The sequence below is a fragment of the Leuciscus leuciscus genome (assembly GCF_965113295.1).
Source record: "Leuciscus leuciscus genome assembly, chromosome: 17".
In the NCBI taxonomy this organism is placed as follows: domain Eukaryota; kingdom Metazoa; phylum Chordata; class Actinopteri; order Cypriniformes; family Leuciscidae; genus Leuciscus; species Leuciscus leuciscus.
Window position 1 is genome coordinate 9,357,218 of NC_138741.1, and position 24,519 is coordinate 9,381,736.

The window sequence follows — 24,519 nt, forward strand, 5'->3', positions numbered from 1 at the left end:
TTAAAGGTGCAGTAAGTTAAGCACAACAGTGATCTTCAGGCAAGCAGAACAGACAGTATAATGCAAAACTATTCCTGAAATGAACTTTATGGTCATATAGTGAAGTTATGAGCAGTAAGTAATGGTGTTTACATCACGGCAGTTCTCCCTATAAGGGGAAGTTGAAACAAAGATGTAGGTTTATTTCAAAGACGTAGTGACAGCTGTTTTTCTTTCGCTAATATTGTGAAACTGCTTTCTTTTGTTTATTCAATGAGAAACAAAGAGCAGGCAAATGTTGGAAAATCCAGCTTAAATGGTAGCTGGTTTTAGCAGCCCAAACTGGTCATTCACTGGTTGACCAGTCATTATGTTTCAAAATCTAGCTTGACTGCTTTAAACTTATATGACAAGCTGGTTTGTTACTGGTCCAGTGTGGTAGACCTACCAAATTACCAGCTTGGACCTAGGATCATTTAAAAGATGATCTTTTAAAAGAAAGCAAAGTATGAGAGATGAATGTTGTAATAGAATTGAACTTTCATAAAACAAAAGTTCTTGAAGTAGTTCTGACATTTTTGCATTGGTTTGTATTCAGTATGTTCTCTCCTGCTCACACATTGTTCAGTGCTCAACAGGTTGCTATCCTCTTCCCATAAGACTGCGATACTTTCACAAACAATAATCAGACCTGTCAGTGGGATATTAAACATGCTTTTGCTATTCATAGATAAACATATTATATAAAATGGGATTAAAACAAAGCAAGAAACAAACAGCGAAATACACCTAGGCTATCGAATGACATTGGGAATCCTAACCTGAAGACAGAACCTCTAGTATAACTACACAGTTTGACATGTAACAAACTTACCTAAACAAATGAAAAGCAGTCCGGGAGGATGACACGCTTCTTTATCGATGTCTTTGTAACAAAAGTCCGTTATTTGAAGGGCAATAATAATCCCATGAGAGGCGGTGAGGTGTAGGTCACGGTGGGGAGCTGCTGAAGGGGCAGGGAGCGCGCGCGGGGTCGCTCATTCTCCTCAGCGCTGTCTGACCCTCCCAAAGAGTTAAAAATAAAGTAGAGGAGCGGAGCGCTCGCTGCCTGAGAGCAGGGCACGCGCATTCCTGTCAAGAGTCGCTGACTTTAAATGGCGTTCCCCACCCTTATACTGCCCGCCTCTACATCACAAGCCCAGCATAAATATAAAACCGCAAAACTGTAGCCTACTACGAATCAATAGCGACTAGTGCCGATAAGGACATGCTACTTAAATACACTTTCTTTAAGGATTATTTTACATGGTGGTGAACACTTGTTGCTCATTTGTGCTTTTCTAGTCCTCCTTAAATGTTCTATTAAAAAAAATAACATAAAAAAATACAATATTTGCTAGGCTACTATACAGTTTACTTAGCCTACTGTATCTATAATGTTTAATGGCACATTTAAGTAGTTAAGAGCACATTTTTGGCCAAATTTTTGGGAAAGGACAGCAGAAAGTGGGGGTAGAGGGGGATTGGGATCGGTGAATGACTCTGGCTAGATCCGAACCACAGTTCCCATGTTGTGCTGAATTCTGTGACCCACCAAATTATCTCACCCCAGTAGGCCTGCGCTGTATCGAGCTCATTCGATTTACTCCTAATCCCAATCCCAATCCTATCCCAACCATTACTACAGCACCTAGCCTACTATAGGGACACAGAATTCGGCACTACTGATATGATTAGGCAATCAGTCCTGTAGCCCTACATAACTAACAGATATTTTATTGAAAAATATTAAATTATAGGCCTACCTGATCACCTCATTATCTTTTTTAAATGTTTTTTGGTTAGGATTTATGTTGATAGATCACCACCAGAGGTCATCTTCACCCCACTAATGGCCTAAGAAATCATCTGCGTTTACTGCTTCATTCAAGTAACAAGAAGCGAGCACAGTAATTCTAGTAGCCTGGTCACTAAAAACCCAGAAAGATCTGAGCAACTTAATTTACAGTTATAAATGTAGTGTCGTGATTTCGTACCAGCAAATATCCTGAGGTCAGCCTCTTAACTCGGGATCATACATTAAAAATACGGAATATATAATTACTGATAAATGTATTATAAACTAATAAACATTTAAACTATAAATAACTATCTGTGTACTGCAGAAGAAAAAAAAACTTTCAACTGAAAGTGAACATTTATGCAGATTAAAAAAAAATATATATTTCGTTTGAAAACATTTAAAAAAATATATTGATGTTTTGTTAGGAAATAATATGTGGGTTTCTTACATTTGGATTGTTTTTGAGCAGTCATGAGTTAAAATAAAATCAAATCAAAGGAATTTAATGCTGGTAATCCTCAGATGACATGTTCTAATAAATCTAGTAATAACATGGTAGTAACACAGTAACGTTAACATGTTTCCACATTCACTCATTAATGATAATTTATTGATTAGATACAATATCATTTTAGTTGAAAAGTGTTTTATAAGATTATGTTCCTCCAGGTTCAAATAGAGCAGAGTGTAAAAAATCTGATTTTGAATGCACTAAAGGTCTGTAATAACTACTGATTTCCAAAACCATTAAAGCTTAATTAATATTTCACACACACACACACACACACACACACACACACACACACACACACACACACACACACACACACACACACACACACACACACGCACACACACACACAATGTATAAAAATATATATTTTTGTTCTCTGATGTGGTTTTAACCTTGCACTCAAGTACTTGTTCACTGACTTATCTCTTATTATGCAAGTTAGATCCTTTTAAATACTAAAATAAAGACAGAAAACAAGAAACTTGTATAAAAAAATGCCAAGTGTATTTAATAAAAATATGTTCTGGTTCATAAATTAAGACATTAAGATTTTGGAAGCTCTTGCAAAGAAAAAAGTTTCAAAACATAAAAACATATAATAATAACATATAACATATAAAATGATACATTATTTTACATTTAGATATAGTAGATTACATATTATAGAAGGCATTTACAGTATATTAAAACAATGTTATTATAATAAAAAATATCCTTCATTTATAGGGTATACTTTTTGAATGTTTCAGTGGCAACATAATTCTTCAGATCAGATGCCTATGTTACAAATAAAACCACTGGTCTTGTAACATTCTACAGTGCTTGAGCAAAGGCTCTCTTGATTACCATGTCAAATTGTAATGGCTTGCAAATCCAGATGTGTGTATAATTTATATAGCTGAAGCCACTGTAGAGCATAACTCATATAAAAAATTATTAACATTTGATTGCATTTCATTAAACAAGAAACTTAAAAGAACATTTTGCATACACATTTCTAAAAAAATAAAAAATAAAATGACAATACTGAAAGTATCAATATCAACAATTGCTTTGCAGTCAATAAGTTTTATGACAGTAAATCTATTCTATCTCAGCTGATATAGAACTTAGCAATTACACAGAAATTTTGCACAAACAGAAAAACAAAATTATGCTACACCCAACAAATACTCCACAAAAATGACATGTATGGAAGGCACTGTACTGCATATTACAGAAACAATAAAAAAAACAACGTCTCTACAGCTGATGAAGTAGCTTAAGACAATGCAATGCATTAAAGGAATACTGTTATACAGTGGATTGTTTAGATATGAATATCCCTTCAATAAGCCGAGCTATGTTTAGTGTAATCAATATATAGTGATAATCGTGATAAAGTGATAAATATGTAAATAAATGAAAACAAAAATAGCTTTGGGTCTTTACATTGATCAAAGTATTACAACCTTTTTTTAGAATAAACAATACTTTGGCACATAGGGACACCCCAAACATATTCATAATAACAAAACAAATTAAGAAAATATTTTAAGTGGCAAGATAAATTTGTTACACAAAATATTCATACCATCAGTGCTATGTGAAAAAGAATCAAGTAAAGAGCAAAAACACGAGGTGCAAATCTTAGCAAAAACCTTCAGGCTTTTAGTGTAAGTGCTTGTTGCTACATGTGTAACCTGATTTGTCACAAAGAAAAGAAAGAATCAAGGTCTGATATGACAGCTGCTTGCTTCCTAGATACTGCATTCAGCAGGCTAGCGGCCAAGGACGGGCTTCCCAAATCTACCTATAGGGAACGATTGACAATTGATTATTTACCATCTCAGGTAACGTCATAGTTAAAGGGATAGTTCACCCAAAAATGTCATAATTACTCACTCTTTAAGTTGTTCCATACCTGATGAGTTTCTTTCTTCTGCTGAATACAAAAGAAGATATTTTGAAGAATGTCGGTAATCAAACAGTTCCCATTGACTTCCATTGTATGGGGGAAAAAAGACCATGGAAGTCAATGAGGTCCATCAACTGTTTGGTTACTGACATTCTTCAAAATATCTTATTTTGTGTTCAGCAGAAGAAATAAACTCATACAGGGTTGGAACAACTTGAGGGTGAATAAATGATGACAGAATTTTCATTTTTGGGTGAACTATTCCTTTAAGCAAGCATGATGCTAATGTAAATGCTTACAAGGGTAAACAAGCTTACTTGTAACAAGTAGATGACCGTGACAACCTCTCGACCATTGCGCTGGCTGGGTTGAAGGATCCACGCGCTGGGTAGCATCTCACCACGGATAGTATCCACACTGGGACGTGGCAGTGTCTCCTCAAATACAGACTGCATGGCCAGCACCCACATATCATCCTAAAGAAAAGAAGATGTATCAAAATGAATGTGTGATTAAGGTAAGGTACTTTTGGATCAAGCCATTCACAGAAAAGAGTGTACAGAACACCTGTTTAGATTCTGTACTGAGGCAGCAGAAGTCCCGCGGCTGTTTAAGCTGGCAGTTGGATATGTCCATCAACAAATAGACTGATTGGAGAGAAAGACAGAGACAAAGCAATACAATCAGTAAGAGTACATTTTTGCTTTTGTCTGCATTTGAAGGCAAGTTATAATCGTTACCTCTCTTACCTATTAAGCCTGATGTTCACTGTACGATTGTTCAATGAGATAATGTAATGAGATTGTGTACAATGTGATCTCAAAGACATAGACAAGACAGATTGTGCAATGTGTACAGTGTTTCATGTCAGACTGTATAATAAACTGTAGCCAAGACATCTAGCCACGATTAGCCAGCATTAGACTAGCCAGCGTTGATGAACCTGTCACACAAACAGCTCTGCGACAGACGCAACTCACGGATATCGTATCGCACACAGGACAAACCATTCTGTACTTGTGTTCTCAAGTTGAAGACGACAGTTGAATCTAATCACCATACAGACAAAATTTCACTTTAAGAATGAACAAAGTGGCGTTGGTTTGAAGTTCGGTGTCAGCACAACAGAAAACACTGCAATCCATAGAAAACAATATGTTCGAAATTCATCAGTCCTATTGGTTCTTCAGTGCACACGAGCTGTAGGAGCTGTCACAATGTAGGAGTGTGATTCAAATTTTCTGACTCTGCCAGAACTTCGACAGCATCTAGATTCATCAACCACATGTCATACTAGGTCAGTGGTATTCAGTTAAAGTTCCAAGAGGTCCAGTCTCTATATTTCCTTCCCAGAGGAGGTCCAGAACTTTTTTGGAACAGTTATACATTTCCATCAGGGCAGTCTTGTACTTTGTAAAAGACAAAATCCTAAACACTTAAAATAGTCATTAAATATGAGAATCTTGGGCCCTGAGAGCCAAAGCAGTGATGATTTTTAAGATTTTTACCAATATTACCAAAAGAAGTAAATATTTTTCCCAACTGGACATGAATATAAAAAGGTGAGATCAGATGTTTTATCAGGCCATTATTATTTTAGATTTATTTATTTATTCATTTTTTACATTTAGATACTTACATGTATGGCACATAGAAGGCCTCGGGATGTGAGAAAACACTGGGGTTTACCTCTTAAGAAAAGTATGGACCATTTTTATATTTATCCTAAAGTAATAAACTACTAAAAACAAAAAAAATTTACATAATCTAATAATCAAAGCTCTCATCATGAGCACAAAACAAAGTTAACTAGTAATTTCATAGTTTTTTGTCTTCCCTTGCCATCTCTAAATACTTTTCCAAACTATAACACTGTTTATTATGAAATGCTCTTAATATGCAAATGAATACTGCTAAATGTATGGGGGAAAAAAACATCTAAAGGTCCCACAAGTTAACTTGTCACAAACCTGGTTAAGTTAAATGGTCGGAGTCATCTGTATGACAGATACAAATTATTTATACATTCTCATTTTCTGCAGCATTTTAGCAAAAGTATCTATTTTGCTACGCACCATGTTTCTGCTACTGTTAAAATATGTGTCATCTGCAGCTCTTAATGTGGCGCTTTATGTCTTTAGCGGGAGAGAGAAGCAACACGCACGGAGCAGAAAGGGCTTGAATGAAGCGCGTATGGCTCTAGATAAAAATATTAGAGGATGTAGCACCGAAAGGTCATCACATTAAACGACCCTGAGCACTTGTGGTGTGTACCGCTCCGTTGTTATGACACACTGTTCACTTTAAACTGTAGAACTTGTAAAAAGCCACAGTTATGTCCCGTGGTCTGAATGGACACTCCAAGCCGGAGTCCGGAACCGGTTCGCTATTTGAATACCACTGCACTAGGTGATCAAAGACTCATTTGCCTTTGAGTTTACCCTAGGACAACAGAAATCCTTTACAATCCCAGAAATTTGTCTCAGATGGCAAAATCGTACAGTGTACACTGGTATTTACCTAGTTGTGTGCATTCGTCCAGTGGTCGTGTCCAGGCAGATTTAATAGACTCGTGGTAGAGGTGAGTCTTTGAATGATCTCGAATTATACACCACAGACTGGCCAAAGGTCTCTCCAGCTCTACTGCTCCAAGAAACCCATGAGCTGAGGGTCTGGAAGTAGCCTTGTGAAAGACTTGAACACCTCTCTCCACGCCTTGATGCCTGGTGAGAAATGAAACTTGAGGACGGAATCCATGTAAAAGATTTATACATGCACAATATGCATATTAGAGTACCTCCAGCCAGAAGCTGCTTTCCCAGCCAGCAAATTCCTCGCATTACCTCCAGAGGCCAAATATACCTAAAAAAGACAAGTCCATGAAGTATTTCACATTGACATGCTCTTGCATATTTTGAAACTTACGTTGTTACAAATTTTGCATATTTTGATACTTAAGTAAGTTGGAGTAGCATACTTCAGAGATAGCACTGGCAAGAGTGCAGTCTGCGATATCCTGATATGAAGTTGATATAGACAAGGGAGAGCCAAAGGAGAGAGTGCGTTGTCGAGCACAGGGAGGAGATGATGGAGTGGAGGAGGACTCGGGCTCATATCCAGTGACCGATGTCTCCAGGCTGACATCTAGAGATAATAGTGGATCTGATTAATTAAGTGAATTTGAAGCACAGCCCTTGGGTTTCCAATTGTTTATGGGTTATTGCTCACCCTGGACTGACAGCCATCTACGCTGAGCTTTTGAAGTCTGCAACGGGATCATAGGAGGTCGAGTCCTTGCTTTGAATTCTGAGGCTCCATTTACCTGAGGAATGAGGTGAAGAGCTTGAAAAATAGCTTTCTAAATTAAAATAACACTTAAACACACTTTTTAGTGTGGTGCCCTACCTGTATTAATGGTGAGGTAATGTCTTTCAGTATGGCAGCATTGCTGCTGTTATACCCTGAAGTGGGCCCTGAGGAAAGACTCAGGTTTGAACCACTACATAAAGTACTGTTACTAATGCGTGTGCGAAACAGCAGGTCATCCTACGTAAGACACAAGGAGAGAAGGAAAGAAAATATGAAATGATTTCTAAATAAGAAAAGGGCAGCAATACTTTATAAGAATTAAGAATGATCAAGTGCCACTGACCTTGACTGCCTGCGAGACAGCTTGCTGCTGTATTCGTCTCTTCTCCTGTTCGGCCCTCTCACGGAGTCGATCACGTGCACGGGCAATCTCTACTCTTGCCTCCTCGCGGGCTCGGCTATAGTCACGCAATAGAAGCTCAATATCAGATGGACACTGACCCTCCCGCCTTGGTGGATCAGGAACTCTGGGGATGAACATCTGGTTTAGTATATAGAATTATAGAATATTATCTTTTGTTTAATGCATTTCCAAATCACCTGCTGGTTTCGATAATCTCTTGTCTGAGCTGCTGCAGATATTCCTGACGTCTGCTAGGCAGGTCTGAAATTCTTTGAGATTGCTCCTTCTCAGAATTTATAGGGATCCGATGCTTACTGGGACTTAGACTCCGAGCACGACGACACATCTGGAGACGGGCTTCTCTCTCTTTTCTCAAACTTTCAATGCTCTTCCTATGCCTTATGACAGAATAGAATTCCATTCATAACAAGCTCTGTAAACTAAGGGTGCTTTCACACTAAGTTCAGTTGCTTAGCTGGTCCAAACCAGAGTTTGATTGTTCCACTCTCCCCCTGACCCACTGGATTGTGTTCACACTGTATTTTGTTTTTGTTTTGTTGTGTTGCTAATTAATGACTTCACAGGAGGAGACGGCAAAAATGCATAGCGTTTGCTCATCTCAGTTTTGTACTTTGATTTTAGGGAAAAATAGGGTCTATTGGAGACGTCAAACAGATTTCTTAGGCGCCCCAAAAGAACACCACAGACACAGTACAGTCAACATGGGAAAATCTCACAGTAAAACAAGCAGCTGTGCAAAATATGATACACTGGTGATTTGCCAGATGAGAAGTTTATCTATGTATAATCTTTTTACTCTTTTAATTCTTTTTATAACTGTATCCACTGTGCATCCGACTGATTGCACTGTATTCCTCCTTTTGATTCTAAACTGAACTCAAGTGGCACTGAGAATTGGGTAAGAGACAAACATAAATTACTTAATTGGGGAAACTGAGAGATGAAACCATGCTGATGACCTGGGTCTGTGGTGGAGTAGTGAGTTTGATGTGTAATTAAACTCGAGGTTCTGTGGGGTGCGGACTGGATCGATTCCATTCATAGAGGGAAAAATCTGGGACTATTGGAGACGTCCAATAGATTTCTTAGGCGCCAAAAGAACACCACAGTCACAGTTTAATCACCATGGGAAAATCTCTGAGTAAAACTGGGAGCTGTGAAAAATATGATGCACCGGTGTTTTGCCAGATGAGAAGTTTATCTATGTATCATATTTTTACTCTTTTAATTCCTTTTACAACTGTATCATCTTTATATCTCTTTTAATTCCTTTTATAACCGTTTTAATTGTCCTTGCTTCTATTTTGTGATTATTGTAATTCCTTTCTGTGTAAAGCACTTTGAATTACCATAGTGTATGAAATGTGCTATATAAATAAACTTGTCTTGCCTTGCCTTTTGAACCTTTGATTTTGTTTTTCAAAGCATCAACACAGAAAGGTACTTACATCTATCTGCAAATGTATTGCACAAGTTGTAATAAAATTCACATTCTGCTGGAATCATTCACATCATCCAAACAAACCAAATTCTGACATCAATCAAACCCGGGTTCATGCCAAAAGTGCTAGTGTGAAAGCACCCTAAATGTCAACAGTCAAAGATTATAATAAAACTAAAGAAAGCAAAACTTAAAAAATATGTAAATATGTAAATCACAGATTAGACAGACCTGTTAAGGAGCTCCTGTTTGTTACAGGCTGAAGATACTTCTTTAGAACCAGACTTGAGCATTTTAAGCAGAGTGTCTGTTTCCCCTTGGCCATAGTGCAGCCTGGCCTCTGTGAGTTCAACAGTCAGCGGATGAGGGCTCAGATCCAGATGTACAGATGCTAAAACCTGTTCACGTTCTTTCTTCAGCTTCTCAATTTCTTGTGTTCTCCTATCCACTTTCTCGGATGACTCTGGTCTATAGACAGAACTAGGGCTTTGTGACTCCATTGGCTGCCGGTAACTGGGACTGAGCCTTGTGAAGTGATGTCCAGTTGGTCTGTTTATTTTACTAAGCGTTGATGGTGCCTGCTGACTGATGCCAGACCAGTTAGTAAATTTGTTGTGCATGGGCAGATCATCAGGAATCCACTGATATTCTCTGAGCATGCTGGTCTCTGCCAGAGGATTGATGCTGACCAGAACATCTGTGTTGCAATCGCTTGGCACCAGAGACATCACATCATCTTCCTGCTGTTGCATTGTACTTTGATTCGAATGATCCCAACACTTTATTATATACTCAGATGATCTGTGACTCAACTGGCTTTTCACAGGTGACAAATGAGGCCTTTCTGAAGTTTTCAATTTAGATGGTCTAACTTGAACTGAGGATGATGCAAGTTGGACACCAATGGTACTGCTTGAAGGAGAGAGGGAGATTCTTTGTAGGTGAGATGGAGAACAGTTAATAGTGGGTTGACTTATTACCCTGTCCTCAACTTCACGAGAGTATTCATTTCTCTCATTTTGCATACATTTGCTTTGTGGAAAGACGCTATTTGAGTAGTCAGATCCATTCAGTTTTGGACAACTAAGGTCACTCTGGTTTTCAAAGATCACAGATGATACTGATGTAGATATTGTTTTTGCATTTTTACTGTGAAGGTTCTCTTGGGCTAGTACAATATTCTCATGTTTAGACATTTTATGACCTTTAAATTGCATGTTGTATACTTTTGAACATTGTTTCTCTGCGATATGTTGTCCCTCAGTTGTCTTATAGTTTAATAAACCATGGGTTGTTTTTATTTGTCTTTGCTGGGTGTATCTTGCAGCCTTCACTGTAAGGATAGGGGAGCATGCACGATCCATGAGCATAATGTGTTTATTAAAGCATGTCCTGTGGTCTACATTTCTGTGATAAGTCTGATTATCCTTTTGCTTTATATGTGAGTGTTTCTGATGATCTACAGTGTTACCTTCAAAAGCTTCCAAAGTGGAGGAATCCAGATTCGGCACAATAGTCTCTAATGAAAGAACCTTTTGGGGAGGAATCAGAAAATTTTGACTGTCAGTTCCCTTTGAGCCTTTGGGACGTAAATTGGGCAGGCTTTTAATCCTTTCAAAGGCTTGTTCATTTTCTGCATCACCATCTAGCTGGGACACATTGCAAATATCTGAGCCAATCACTTTGACAATAACATTGACTTCATGGGATGTAGCATTCTTTGACACTGGAGCATTCTCTGTCTGGACCCCAATATCCAATGAAGTTTGTGTACAACTGTCCATCTTGTGGTTACTGCCAGAATGCACAGTAGAAACCTGGAAACAGTGTTTAGGAGAATCATATTTTGGTGGCCTTTCCCCTGTTCGCATACACTGTATGTTCCCCAGAAGATCAGAGGTGTTGTATATCAGGTCAGAGAGATGTTCAGACATGTTCTGTAGACTTGCCCATGTGGTTGGGGCACTACTCCCCGGTTTGGACACTGGTGTCTGGGTGCTGCTTCTTCTGTGACGACTCTTTCTTTTAAGATCCTTATTAACCTCAATGGTCTGTGTGCCATGATCACACCTGCTTGTACTCGGATGTTCCTGAGATTCATACTCAGAGGAGTAGACCAGGACTATTTCGTCAACTTGACCTGAACTGTGGCGTAACTCCTCTGAGGCACCACTGTAAGAGTCGCATTTCAAAGCAGTTAGGGTCTCCTTATTTGAACAACTAGAGGAATAAGAAGCATCTTTCAGCAAAGGCTCAGAAGAAATTTGATCTCTAGAATATCCATTCCCACTCATTGTGCTAGAGAGCCCTTTATGATTTACATAAGTGCTCAAATGGGAACTGAAAGGTGGGTCCTGAATATTTAGGCCATTGTCTACACTACAGCACCTGGTCATATTCTTGTTGGAACTATTAAGTGGAGAGTGTTGGCAGGATATACTAGCAGCACTTCCAAAGACCTGCTTTTTGGGGACTGCTGTTTTCACCCCTATAGTAGTTTTTGTATGAATAAAAGGGTTAATATCACTTGAAGCAAAATGCATTGCAGAATCCCTTGTCTGTATTTGTGTCTTCTCAAATGGATGTGCGTGGTCTTTCACACAAACATCTAAAATATCTTCTGAAGAAGCATTCATCCTGAAAGTAATGTCTTTATCGCCCTTTGAATTAATCATCTCTGTCTTTTGCATTTCTTCAGTGAAACCAAGCTCTTGTTGACATGCAATTGTCTCAATCTCTGCTTCCCCACGTAAGGAAACTCCAAACACAGAGGGTGTAATTCCTGTGTTAGGCTGCTGGGTATATCTCTCTTTTGGTTGTGCTTCTAATGATCTTGGACTAATTCTTGAAGGTAAAGGAATGCTTTCGTTTTGTGGAGGATTTTCGTGTTTGCCAAGGACATTTTGTCTGCTAGCAAGCAGGTTTGCCCGTGAAGAAGGTTTGGTATGAGAAACATGACTTTTAGTCTCATCTGAGGATAAATCAGGTGCAGAATCAGTGGATGAACTTGGAGGTGCCATAAAGTGGGCCCTTCTGCATCGCTTTTGTTTTCCTTTCCGTCTATCATCACTGCCATTGCCAACAAAATGTTTTGTAGCATCTGCTGTTGTGCAATTTTCTCCTCTACCTCTGTCTGTAGATTTACATCTGTTATAACATTCCTTTGTATTTTGACTGCAAGGAGTTGGTTTTGTGCTGAGACATACCTCAACAGTTGATGAGGGGTTGGCCACAGATTTATCAGGTTTACAAGTTGACTGGTGACTTGACTGGTGATTTTTAGGTATATATGGATCTTGTTTTTCCATTGGTTGGTTACCAAAACTTTGAATCCCTTTGATGTCACTATTGTTATACTGAGATTTAATCACAAAATTCACATCATTACTTTTGCAGATGGACTGATTCTCTGATTGTAGATCCTTGTCAACTTTTTCAATATCACCGGTTTTAAGCACATTGTGCAATTGTGGTCTTTGTGATGCCTGATGGTGTACATCTGAAATTGTAGCATCTTTTATGAAATCTTCAGAGTAACTGTTAGGTATGTGCTCCACGGATCTTACTCTGTCTTTATCACTACTACTACTACTGATAGTAGTGGTAATGATTTCCAAGGAATGTTTAGAACAATTTTTATCTTGGCTTACAAAACCGGTATATTTTCCAAGGTTTCCTGGAGCAAATTCATAAAACGTTAGCTTGCTTAAAGGCCGGGCTTCAGGAGCAGGGTAATTCTCGTCCACTGCTGAATGGTAATGTTCCATACTTGATGTTGTAAAATTATATGAATGTGTTTTTTTAGTTTTTACCTCTGAATTAGGTAACGTTATAGCACTGTCTTCCATGGTTTGCTGACATGTGTTAGCCATATCTGTCTCTTCAGAGAGTAAAGCTGAGACTGTATGTTTTACTGTTGCTTCGGTAGGTAATGACACCTGAGGAATGTGGCATTGACTGGACATTACAGGAGTTGAGATATTCACAAAACAGTTTTCACTCAGTGAACATTTGGTTTCATTCAAAAGTCTTGAATGTCCATGGGTTAGTGGTTTATTATCAAATTTGTGCATTTCCATTGAGGTCAGCACATTTTCATTTTGTTTTGTTTCATTGTTGACAATCTGTGCATTCAGGTATGTGGACTGATGATCTTTCTGGACTTTATCTAACCCATTTGTCAGCTTAAGAGACGGTGTAGCTTGTGCATACATGCAGGGTGGCTTTTGAACAGGGGTTGAAGCATCAATATACTTTCTTAGTTGGGTGCATACAGTAATGTTCTCTCTTGATGTATTCAACCCAATAATAGTTTCCTTAACACAAGACAACACTGATTCACTTGAATTTACTCTATCTGTGCTCTGTGCCTCTATAGCACAATATGGTACTGACTCCACGTTTTCGTTAATATATCCACATTTTGGACTTTCTTGTTCTACTTTTCTCTCTGTCTTCCTCACAATAAACTCTTCTGTGCCATTAGAGTTCCTACTCATAGTCAAAGAATGTCTTGATTCTGTTCCTTTCTCCAAGTGCACAGTAGTGTTGTCCGTATAATTCTCTGATTTTGGCATACATGAGAAATGCTGGGAATTACTATTTTCACCATGTCCATCCTGAGTACTTTTGTAATCAAATTCATAGTTGTTTGTCTTGGACTTGAAATCATCCAGCTTAGCAAAAGAAGTGTTTTCTTTCTTTGTGTCCAACTCGTGATCTTCACCACAGCCTTCTCTCAGAGACAAATTAAAGTGTTCTTTCACCACCTCTGATATTTTATCATTAATTGCAGAGTTGCTCATTTGAAAATATCTGTTATTGAATGTCTTTCTCTCCAAAATCTGAATCGTATCTTTTGTATCCTCTTTACAGTTGTCATTAATGTTTTTAATCTCAGGACTCCTAGAGGATTTCAGGCTATCACAATTTGTTGGTGTCAATCCACAATCGAATGTACTGCTGTCATTTCTAAAAATATTGATGTGATCTTTGCTGATTAAATCCTTGTGAGCATCACTGGTTGGTGATGCACTTTCCATTTCCTTCTCTTTAAGCTCTTGATCAGAGTTTTCCATCTTAGTGAGCACATTTTCCAAAACAGATTCTCTGTTGATAGTTGAACAAATAGACTGTTCCTGATCCATATTTAAGAGTGTTGTCTCAATGTCTGAAGCATCATCATTTTTCTTTGATAGCTTCATATTTCCCACAAAGTCTTTCATTTTACATGTTCCAGTGACTGACTCATTCTCCAACTGGACACAAAAGCGTTTACCATCTCTGCCAAAACTATTAACTTCTTCATCATGCTTTTCTGATTGTTCGATTGTCAAGGCATAATTGTTGGTATCTTTTATACAAGCAATTTCAGAGCACTGTTTTGTGTAGAAACAATTATTTTCTTCATCATCCGTGGTTTTGCCATGGTCATTGCTTGCATTGATGAGTGGTTCATTTAGAATCGGTGTTGCTTTTGAGTTCTTTACTTCTGGATCTCCTGCATTGTTGTATGTTGAAACCTGATAACCAATTGTTAGGTTTAAGTTTGACTTCAGAGAAGAATCCTCAGGGTACATTGGATGCGATGATGGGTTCTCCTCACTAATATGTGAATCTTTCCTACTCAAGTTAACTGGGAAGGACTTTAAAATTCTAGTATCTGTTGAGATGTCACCATCTTTGGAACAAGAGTTAGTCACCAATGCTTCAGTCGCAAATGGATTCAGTGGTTCATATTCAGTGGTTAGTTTATTTGTGTATGCTACCCCATCTGGATTGATATCTGTAGAATCACACACTGTGTGAGTTATACATGGTTCTGCATTGGTAATCAGCTCCTTAAAATTCATCTCCTGCCCTAAAACTATAAAACTAGAATTACTCTCATTGCTATCAAACAACAAGGTATTCTCAAAGGACGTGTCATTTTGTTCTTCAAGTGTTGCATTTTCATCCTGAGTGGAGTCAGAGCGAGGTGAGCTCTGGCTTTCTGAGACATTCATGTTGTCGGACAGATCCAGACTAGTAGAGCCTTGGCATTTACCGCTCTGTGTGTGTGGATCCTGTTTGAGCAGGTGTCCTGAAGCCCTGATGGTTCTGGGACTGTCTGCTGCGTCAGTGGATGACCAAGCATCAGTAAGAGCAAGTGGATTCTCTGTTTCTCTGATACTGGCACCACTACAGGGTCTAGATTCAGACGCTTGACAAGACCCTTGGCCATTCATCGGTTTCAACTTTTGACTACCATTTAGGCTCCAGAAAACCTCTGCAGGTACATCTTTGGATATTTTCATCTTCTCTTTATTGCAGATTGACTGAGAGCTGAATGACGCCGATAATGTATGGGAGGTTAAGTGGCTTGGAACTTTTTTAAACCTGAGCACTGGTCTGACAGTTACATGCTTTCCACTTCTCTCCATAACAAGAGAATCTTGAGACATCCGACTGTCTTCACTCTCAGCTTCACTGGAATCATATTCCTCTTGCTGAAGCTGCTCAGACAGAGCTGTAGCATAAGCTGACGACAGCGAATCCAATGAGAAAATACTATCACAATCTGAAGAACCATTGGGATCCTCTCCACCACCTTGTTTCATCCACCCAGCTGCTTCTTTATGCTCTGCAACACATTGCTTGGTACTCGTCAGAGCTTCTGCACTATGCCAGTGCCTTGGTTGCTTATTTTTTAGTGAGCTAAGCTGCTCCAAACTTTCATAAGACATTGTTGATTTGATAGGGCACTGTTCCTGTTTTTTCTCTAGGTCTTTCACAGACTTATTTTTGTTTGACTTCTCATTAAAATGACATATCACTTGGTTAACAGATTTCACACTTCTATGTCCCCTCGAGCCTGATGGTGGTTTGCGGAAAACTTTTGCCAAGGCAGTCCTGAACCCAGAACCAACAGAGTGTGAAAAAACTTTGCGGATGGTCTCTAAACTTTTATTTCCACCTTGAGATAGACTCTTTGTTCCCTTAACAGTAGTTTTCTGTTTTATTATAGGTAATACTTTTCTAGTGCCTTTGGTGTTTGAATCCAGACAGTGCTTGTCTTGGTCACTTGTGCTTTTCTTGACTAACAACCTTGAGGAAGCAGTTTTTTCCTTTTTCGCTTGAGGTGAATTTGCATCTTTTAAAGGGCTTTTGAAGCTGTCTGAGAAACTGGCCCAACTTGAGGATACTTGGTCATATCTTGAGGGCATTGTGTTTGAACGCCTTCTGATCTTTTGATCTTGGAGACATTCATCAGATTCCCATTTAGTTGGACAAGCTAAGCCAGCTTGAGATGCTGTACACTCAGAAGATCTATTCCTTTTAAGGAATTGGCTGTTTGGAGAAAAAGGAAAATACATTTTTTAAGTAAAAACAAAATATACTGTTCTTGGTGTAATGATAGTGATTATTATTTTAAATTAAGTGTTATCTTCACATGAATAAAACTTTGCTCATTAAAATTGACTACTTCCTTCTTTAGACCAGGTAAACTTAAAAAACAGGCACAGGGGTCTTATTCACAAAAAAAAAAAAAAAAAAATCAATTTGTTTTTGCCTAATTCACAACATACACACATGAATTTGTTCTTCAGCTCATTCTAATATTAATAAATTTATTATATAAACGAAGTGAGGTATTATAAGCAATCGTGTGCACAAGGTTAGTAATTTGCATAAAATTTGCATGCTCAAACCATCTCAATATAAGTACTTCCACACAAGCTTTCCTTTAGAGCCTTTCTTCATTCTCAGCAAACATAAGATGCTCTCTAAAGATGCATTCTGGCCTGAGAGCATTGGCAGCAAGATCCTAAAGAAATGCCAATCCTCAAAACCAGTTCAAACACAATAAAACCTTTTATACAGACCCAGATTTCACACAAATTTGTGCGCATGCACGGTTAGTGAATGAGATGTTAGTTATTCACCTGGTTTACACCTACCTAAAAATGGGAGTGTGCTGGGGATACAATCGGGACAGCAGATCAGCAGAAAAGGAATGCCTTCGTAAAGTCATTGGGCGTCCCCTGAACTTTGAGGAGCTCCCCAGTTCTGGAGACAAGGCTTCATCGCCTCCTTGTAGAAATTCATTTTCCATCCTCTGCAGCTCTCGCTTAGCCTCCAACAGATGGCGCTTTCGTGCAATCTTCTCCAGTTGGTAATGTAACCTTTTGCGGCGCACACGGTTCTCAGCTCTGCGCAATGCATGATGTTTCAGCAGTTCCTCTTGCACCACCCTTTTCCTGTCACCCATTAAGAGTGACGGTGGGACTGTTTCAGCACTGCCTTCTTTCTTAGTCCCCTGACTTGATAAACCAATAGGAAGTATGAGATCTGTCTGAACCCCTGACTCAAGTGTTCCCTGTTCCCTGTGGGCTGCAAGCCGTTGCTTTTCTTGCAAGATCCACCGCTTGACTTTAGATGCAAAAGAAACCAGAGTTTAGAGAAGCACAAGGCTTTACAATTGAAACAACAATTTGAAAGGACAATTTCTTAGTTACTGTCAGGTATTCAAAGTTCATTTGCTATAGTATTTGACTAGGATGAAAGGTTTTAATCCATTACTTAAAAGCCTATGTTTTAAGTTCTTTGCTGAAGAACATAATATAGTATTTCAGTTCAACCTTTCTGAATGCTATAAAAATAGCAGTAAACTCTCTTATAACAAAAGTGCAATTCAGCATTTAATCCAGCATTTAAGCACAACTCAGTGTGTTTTCTGTACTCACTCTCAGTATACTGCTGTCGGAGACATGCCTGCTCTCTTTCCAGATCTCTTTCCGCTCTTTTCTGTTCCATCTGAATCTCCTCTCCTAGACACTCTATGTACCACTGCTGCTCCTCTAGTCGATGTCTGGGTGCTGTCCCATTGCCGCTCTCAGGAACGCTTGCTCCAGCAACCCTGAGCACACAACAAACGCAATCTCTACGGATGATGCACTAGTCAACCAGAAAATGACAGATAGTGCTTAAAAATTAGAGACCTTTTAACACAAGTCTAATTTACTTCCATTGTTATTCCTTTTGTTTTTGACATACTCCCTGTAGTAACCAAGCAACACCATGATAACTCTATAAACAATGTTTTCTCCAGAGGGCTCATTACCAGAGGAACATTTAGAAACATCATGAACTTGTACGATATATATATATATATATATATATATATATATATATATATATACATTTCGAAAATTTACTGCTTTTGAATGAACAAATCATATTTACCTGGTGTCAGAACTGGGTAGGCTGAGCTCTGTAGAGCTGTAGACCAAACCTCCTTCACTGGTCTGCAAAGACCAACATTTTATATTATATCCATTAATTGCATTACATAAAAAATAATGCCATTAGACATTTAATTAACCTCATGACTTAATTAATTAATTAATTAATTAATTGTATATTAACTTTGAAAGCCCTAAAAAAAATACATTTAATACCTCAATAAATCTGGAAGATTATTTTTTTTTTTAGACTAGTAAGATATTATAGTAACCTATAGTAACCTTATTCACGCCAGCGAGCAGACACAGAGATAATCAAACATGATTGCTTGACATGCAAGAACAAAATCTCATTGGTTCTTGTGGAAACTCAAATGTGATTGCGTCACATGCAAGAACAAACCTCATTTGTTCCTGTATGTCAAGCAAGTGCTGCATGTACTTTTAGCCCTCGTATCTCAAGGTAATTTTTAGTGGATATATGCATTACAAAGCATGGACTGTACCAGTCTCCTCTCCCTCAGAACAGCCGCCTCTGCAGGATGGTTGAACCTAAACTTATGGAGTCCTCCTAAGGTAATCACCGCACCTTAAGGGAAATAGAGATACACAATAATACATCAGGATAATCAAAATATGTCATGTAAACACATTATTTTGTTTGTACATGAAATAGGTGTGAAGGGTAATTTTCTGCACATTGCATTTACCTTGTGCAAGTCTGCAGGGCTCCGTGATTTCTCTGTCATTGACCATGCAGATGTTCCCTGAGACTGGCTTCAGAGTCACCACCCCGCTCTTATTTCCGATCTCACAGGAGGAACCTTCTGGCAAGACTGAGGGTTTGAGGTGCAAGTTAATCACTGCTGTCCACTTCAGACTATTATATTGCCATACAGGTCTTTAGACTGGTATCAACACATGTCAAATCTTAACACATTACACTACAATTGCCATGTGGCAAAATATGCGTCTCTGACCACCTCCGAAAGTGGTTTGAGTGACCGGATCACAAGACGCAAGCCTAATTATAGGAGCCACAGGAAAAAAGCTAAACGTAGGCTATAGACAAACTACACCAGTTTCATGACTTCAACATAACCATTACTAATAATAATAATAATAATAATAAGTTTAATTTATATAGCGCCTTTCCCAAGCTCAAGGACGCTTCACAATGACAGTAAAACTTACTAAGCTTCTGACCACTTTTTGTTCCATGAAAGTTTAAGATAGAATAATTGCAAGAGCATGATTATTAACACAATGAGGCTGTGAAAGTGGACTCGTCAGTAGATGAGTTTTCATAATGTTTGTTCATAATGACGTTTAATGCACCCGACAACCTCAGTAGTCCGATTTAGCCACTTGTTAGCAAACACCTTTTAAAGATGAGTAAAAGCTTCTTTTTTTTTATCACAAGGGGGCTTACTGATGTATTTTATGTCTTAGAATAAAACATAAACATATTTTGAGTTTGTGTTACTGTAACCACAGACCTGATTTCAGGCATTTAACCAAAAACCCCATTCAAAACACCTTTTGATTTCAGGACAATGAAACCGGAAGTTCTAAAATGCTAACTTTTTAGGGGTCACAGGTTTTGGCCTACAAAATTGCATCATCCCTGCAGAACTCTATTCAGCACTGTTTGTACCAGATGTAAACTGACCATAGTACTTAAAGATGTTGAGATGAATATCAGATACCTATGTGAGGCTCTTCCAGATTGTCGCCCTGCTGCCCAATTCTTGTCACCCCTTCCTATAGCACCAAAATGAAACAAACATTAAAAGGAGTCAATGTGAGCATTTAGTGCATGGCCAGAATGAAACCTTTTCTTCTGTTTCTTTCACACCTCAAAGCCTAGCACAGGATTTGTCTACTGTTTATAAAGGATAAAAAGCCTGCTTATATAAGCCTGGTTCCAAGGGCGCACAATCATTCCCAGGTGGTTTTAACTTTTAAAGCAAGGAAACTGCTGAAATTGCAGTCTTGAGGTTTTTTTTACAAGCTATCAGGACTAACCTCTTCACACAGATTTACATACACCACTGAGTAACTCACTAAAATGTTCCAGCACAAATCACACAAAAGTACGAAAGAAGGAAAGTGAAAAAGGAGAGGGTGAATATCTGGACCACATGACCATAGCTCTGGGCTGTTTTACCTTCCTGTGAGAAGAATCTCAAGAGTTTTGCACACAGAACAAGAAAAGAAAAGACAGAAGAGAAATAAAGGTGAAGGGAGAATCTATTGGAGGGAAAAGAGAAAGAATCATTGGTTAATGACCCGAAAGAGCAAAGGATTTTGTAGAGCAAAGGCTAGCTGAAGGCAATATGGATGTTACAGGAAAAAGCAATGTATAATTAGCTGAATAATTCTACCCGAAGGTGGTAGATAGTGACGCCTGTGCTGAGGACGTCTGGCTCTAGAGCGATGAGGTGGGGCAGAAGCGAGCGGATAAGAACTCCTGCCCTGTCCTGGTTAATGTCCACACTGTAGCGCTCCAACAGAGCTCGCTTATCACGCCAGCTGTCAGACCAGTCTTTAGTCAGCTGCTCCACCTGCAGAGGAAACATGAGCGACTGTGAAAAAAGCAAGTGACAAGACAACTGGAAAACACACACGCGCACGCACACACACAAAAACGACAAAAGTGAATCATCCTAGGAAGACAGTAACATGAGGAGTGTTACAGAACAGTTACAGAATTCCTTATACAAGTACAATACTGTTCAAAAGTCTGGGGTCAGATTTTAGTTTTTTTGTTTACAAATAAATACCTTTATATAAAAAGACTTTTATAATGTTACAAAAAATTTCTCTTTCAAATAAATGCTGTTCTTTTGACATTTATTTTCATCATAGAATCCTGAAAAATATATATCACAGTTTCCACAGAAATATTAAGCAGCACAACTGTTTTCAACATTGATAATTATAAGAAATGTTTCTTGAGCATCAAATCAGCATATTAGAATGATTTCTGAAGGATCATGTGACACTGAAGACTGGAGTAATGATGCTGAAAACTTAGCTTTGCCATCACATGAATAAATGATGGTACATTTTAAAATATATTAAAATACAGCTATTTTAATTTTAATAATATTTCACAATACTACTCGTTTTACTGTATTTCTGTTATAGTAATTATGAGGAAACAGTCACATTGCAAGATATAAAGTCGCAATTACATGAAGTAAAGTCACGATAAAATGCAGCCTTGGTGAGCATAATAATCTTTTCAAAAACATTTAAAAATCTTATCGACCCCAAACTTTTGAACAGTAGTGCACATCAAAGAGAGCTCCTACAGAGCGAGCTCAGAATTAACACAGACTCCAGCGTTTCAAGGACGTGAACTAACCTTCAGTTCATTCTGTAGGACTATATCAGACAAGCTACCTTCTCTCTCATCACTGAGAGATGGACTGGGGTTTCTCTGCTGTGGATGGAAAAAACAATTAGCAGTCAGCAACTTTTGTCTTAAACGAGTATGGAAATTTGGCTAACATCATTGGCATTGTGACAGCACAGGACAAGAAGACATTTGGACAGTGAAATTTCATATGTCCAAATTCTCACATATAGTTCATTAGTAAACCTCAAATACGTTCTAAATGGCTTGACAGGTTGGTCTTTTTTTAAAGAAGACACTACATAATAATTTGGACTCTAAAAACCAAACAAAATCAAAGCTGTACTATATGTCTAACCAAGTTGCATTCCAAAATTTAAGTTGATGTCACACAAATTGAGCCCGCTAAGTTTTAAAGTTCCATGAAAATGTAATGTCCAGTTTTAAAACAGGATGAATTTGCAGTGTTTATGCATTCAAAAGATTTCAATGACGATTACAAAAATATGTAGACAATGAAAAAGTCAGGTTCTAATACCATTTCAAAGTTGAGCAGCATGCTCTTCAGACGATCAATCTCCTCTCGCAGTTCTCTGATCAACCTCACATTGGCGTCCTGAGGTAAAACAAGTTTTTTTTTAGTTTCCTTAACTTCATCTCACAAGAAAAACATGTTATGCCGACATTTTGAATGCATTTGGACAAACCTCATTGACTCTTGGCTTGTTGACGATGTTCCTGGCATGAGCTGCATAGCGGAGGGTGCTCAGAGTCTCATTGTAGCTGCTGCTGGATGGCGAGACAGCTGGCGAAAAACAACTCTCAGAATCAATTCTTCTGGCACTGCAACAAACACCAACAATTCACCACTCTGAATGACTTACTTGCAACCATGATGGTTTTGGAGTTGCCGCCCAGACTGTCTTTGAGAAGCCAGGTGAGGACAGAGTCCCTGTAGGGAATGAAGCAGTGCCTGCGCCCGCTGCCCGACAGAGAGCTGGACTGGCTGCCCACGGTGCTCCCTTCACCCTCACTGAGCACACTGTTAATGCTCTGACTGCTGCTGAACATCTGAGAGTTTTGGGCTAGAAAAACAAAGTGAAATGTGAGGACAAGGGAGATAAGAAAGGATGATAAGAGTTAAGAAGGCCAGTGCCTACCAAGAGCGGAGATGACAATGCCAAGGGTGACAAGAGATTTGTTGATGTTGGCTCCTTCGGTTATTCTGTCTCTGCAGTATTGAGGGTCTGCTCGTTCACTGACACAGCACAAAGAGGGGCAGAGTCAGTGTCAGAACTTTACTCTTCACCATTGCGCTTGCATTCCAGAGATCACCCACTAGGGGGCATCTCTATCATGTTCACTAAAAGCCACATTCTAGATTAGGGGTGTCCAATCCTGCTCCTGGTTACTCCAACCCAATTAAAACAGATCTGAACCAGCTAATCGAGGTCTTACTAGGCATACTAAAAACATCCAAGCTGTTGTGTTGAGGCAAGTTTGAGCTAAACTCTGCAGGATAGTGGCCCTCCAGGACTGTGTTTGGACATCCTTGATCTAGATGTTGACTTTACAGGATCTATACTGCCTGAAAGGAATGATTGTTTAAAGTTAAACAAAGACACTAACCTGCCAGCCAGGTCCACCAAGTTGATCTTGCTCACTATTTCTGAAGGAAGGTTATTTTCTAGAATAGCCTATAAAAAGAAAACACTATTCACACTACAATATACACTACACTGGAAAAGAAAATGGGTGTAGAAACAATTTTCACTCAGAAATGGCTAAATTCCTGTAAATGTCACAAATATTTACAAAGATACTGCAAGTAATACATTGAATTAACATTACATTTTTAAGTAGAAAAATGTAAATAGTTTTTTTTTTTTTTTGTAAAACATACTCCAGTATTTTTTGTTCTATTTACAACTTATAAAAATCATTTTTACAGCGTCCCATTCAAAAGTTTGGGGTCAGTAAGATATTTTATGTTTCTGAAAGGAGTCTCTTGTCCTCAGCAAGGCTGCATTTATTTGATCAAACTACAGGAAAAACAGTAATATTGTGAAATATTATTAAAATTTAAAATAACTATTTTCTATTTGAATGCATTGCAAAATGTAATTTATTTCTGTGATGCAAAGCTGAATTTTCAGCATCATTACTCCAGTCTTCAGTGTCACACGATCCTGAAGAAATCATTCTAATATACTGATTTGGTGCAAAAAAAACATTTCTTATTATTATTATTAATGTTGAAAACAGTTGTACTACTTAATATTCTTGTGGAAACCGTGATACATTTTTTCAGGATTCTTTGCAGATGAATAGAAAGTTCAACTCTTTTCAATTCTATGTTCAATTTCTATTAGGACCAGAAATCCTCTGATCAATGTAATGCATCCTTGCTGTATAAAAGTATTAGCGTACTGTCCCGAAACATTTGAATGGTAATGTAGAGATAATTTAATTATATTTTTTGACACTTGGATGATGAAGCAAGAAAATGCAGCCATTTAGAGCT

General features: G+C 38.3%; 2 protein-coding genes across 2 annotated transcripts in view; both read right to left on the reverse strand.

Annotated features, from left to right (window-relative positions):
- Positions 1-1,126, reverse strand: part of sptb (spectrin, beta, erythrocytic) — a 28,634-nt gene extending 27,508 nt beyond the window's left edge. Inside the window, exon 1 of the mRNA XM_082143180.1 lies at positions 854-1,126. The gene's annotated coding sequence lies outside the window, so the exon portion shown is untranslated. The remainder of the gene's footprint in view (positions 1-853) is intronic.
- Positions 1,127-2,701: 1,575 nt separating this feature from the next.
- The window catches only part of stard9 (StAR-related lipid transfer (START) domain containing 9), a 48,581-nt gene continuing 26,763 nt past the window's right edge, over positions 2,702-24,519 (reverse strand). Inside the window, exons 9-32 of the mRNA XM_082143179.1 lie at positions 23,625-23,692; positions 23,156-23,253; positions 22,880-23,080; positions 22,703-22,800; positions 22,534-22,611; positions 22,005-22,082; positions 21,019-21,198; positions 20,341-20,395; positions 19,342-19,467; positions 19,138-19,220; positions 18,633-18,694; positions 18,134-18,306; positions 17,348-17,819; positions 9,639-16,736; positions 8,143-8,343; positions 7,886-8,069; positions 7,639-7,779; positions 7,462-7,555; positions 7,211-7,377; positions 7,031-7,095; positions 6,754-6,956; positions 4,801-4,880; positions 4,551-4,709; positions 2,702-4,128 (exon numbers count right to left, since the gene is read on the reverse strand). Of these exons, the coding sequence (XP_081999305.1) occupies positions 4,027-4,128; positions 4,551-4,709; positions 4,801-4,880; positions 6,754-6,956; positions 7,031-7,095; positions 7,211-7,377; positions 7,462-7,555; positions 7,639-7,779; positions 7,886-8,069; positions 8,143-8,343; positions 9,639-16,736; positions 17,348-17,819; positions 18,134-18,306; positions 18,633-18,694; positions 19,138-19,220; positions 19,342-19,467; positions 20,341-20,395; positions 21,019-21,198; positions 22,005-22,082; positions 22,534-22,611; positions 22,703-22,800; positions 22,880-23,080; positions 23,156-23,253; positions 23,625-23,692 (10,266 nt within the window). The 3' untranslated portion in view covers positions 2,702-4,026. The remainder of the gene's footprint in view (positions 4,129-4,550; positions 4,710-4,800; positions 4,881-6,753; positions 6,957-7,030; positions 7,096-7,210; positions 7,378-7,461; positions 7,556-7,638; positions 7,780-7,885; positions 8,070-8,142; positions 8,344-9,638; positions 16,737-17,347; positions 17,820-18,133; positions 18,307-18,632; positions 18,695-19,137; positions 19,221-19,341; positions 19,468-20,340; positions 20,396-21,018; positions 21,199-22,004; positions 22,083-22,533; positions 22,612-22,702; positions 22,801-22,879; positions 23,081-23,155; positions 23,254-23,624; positions 23,693-24,519) is intronic.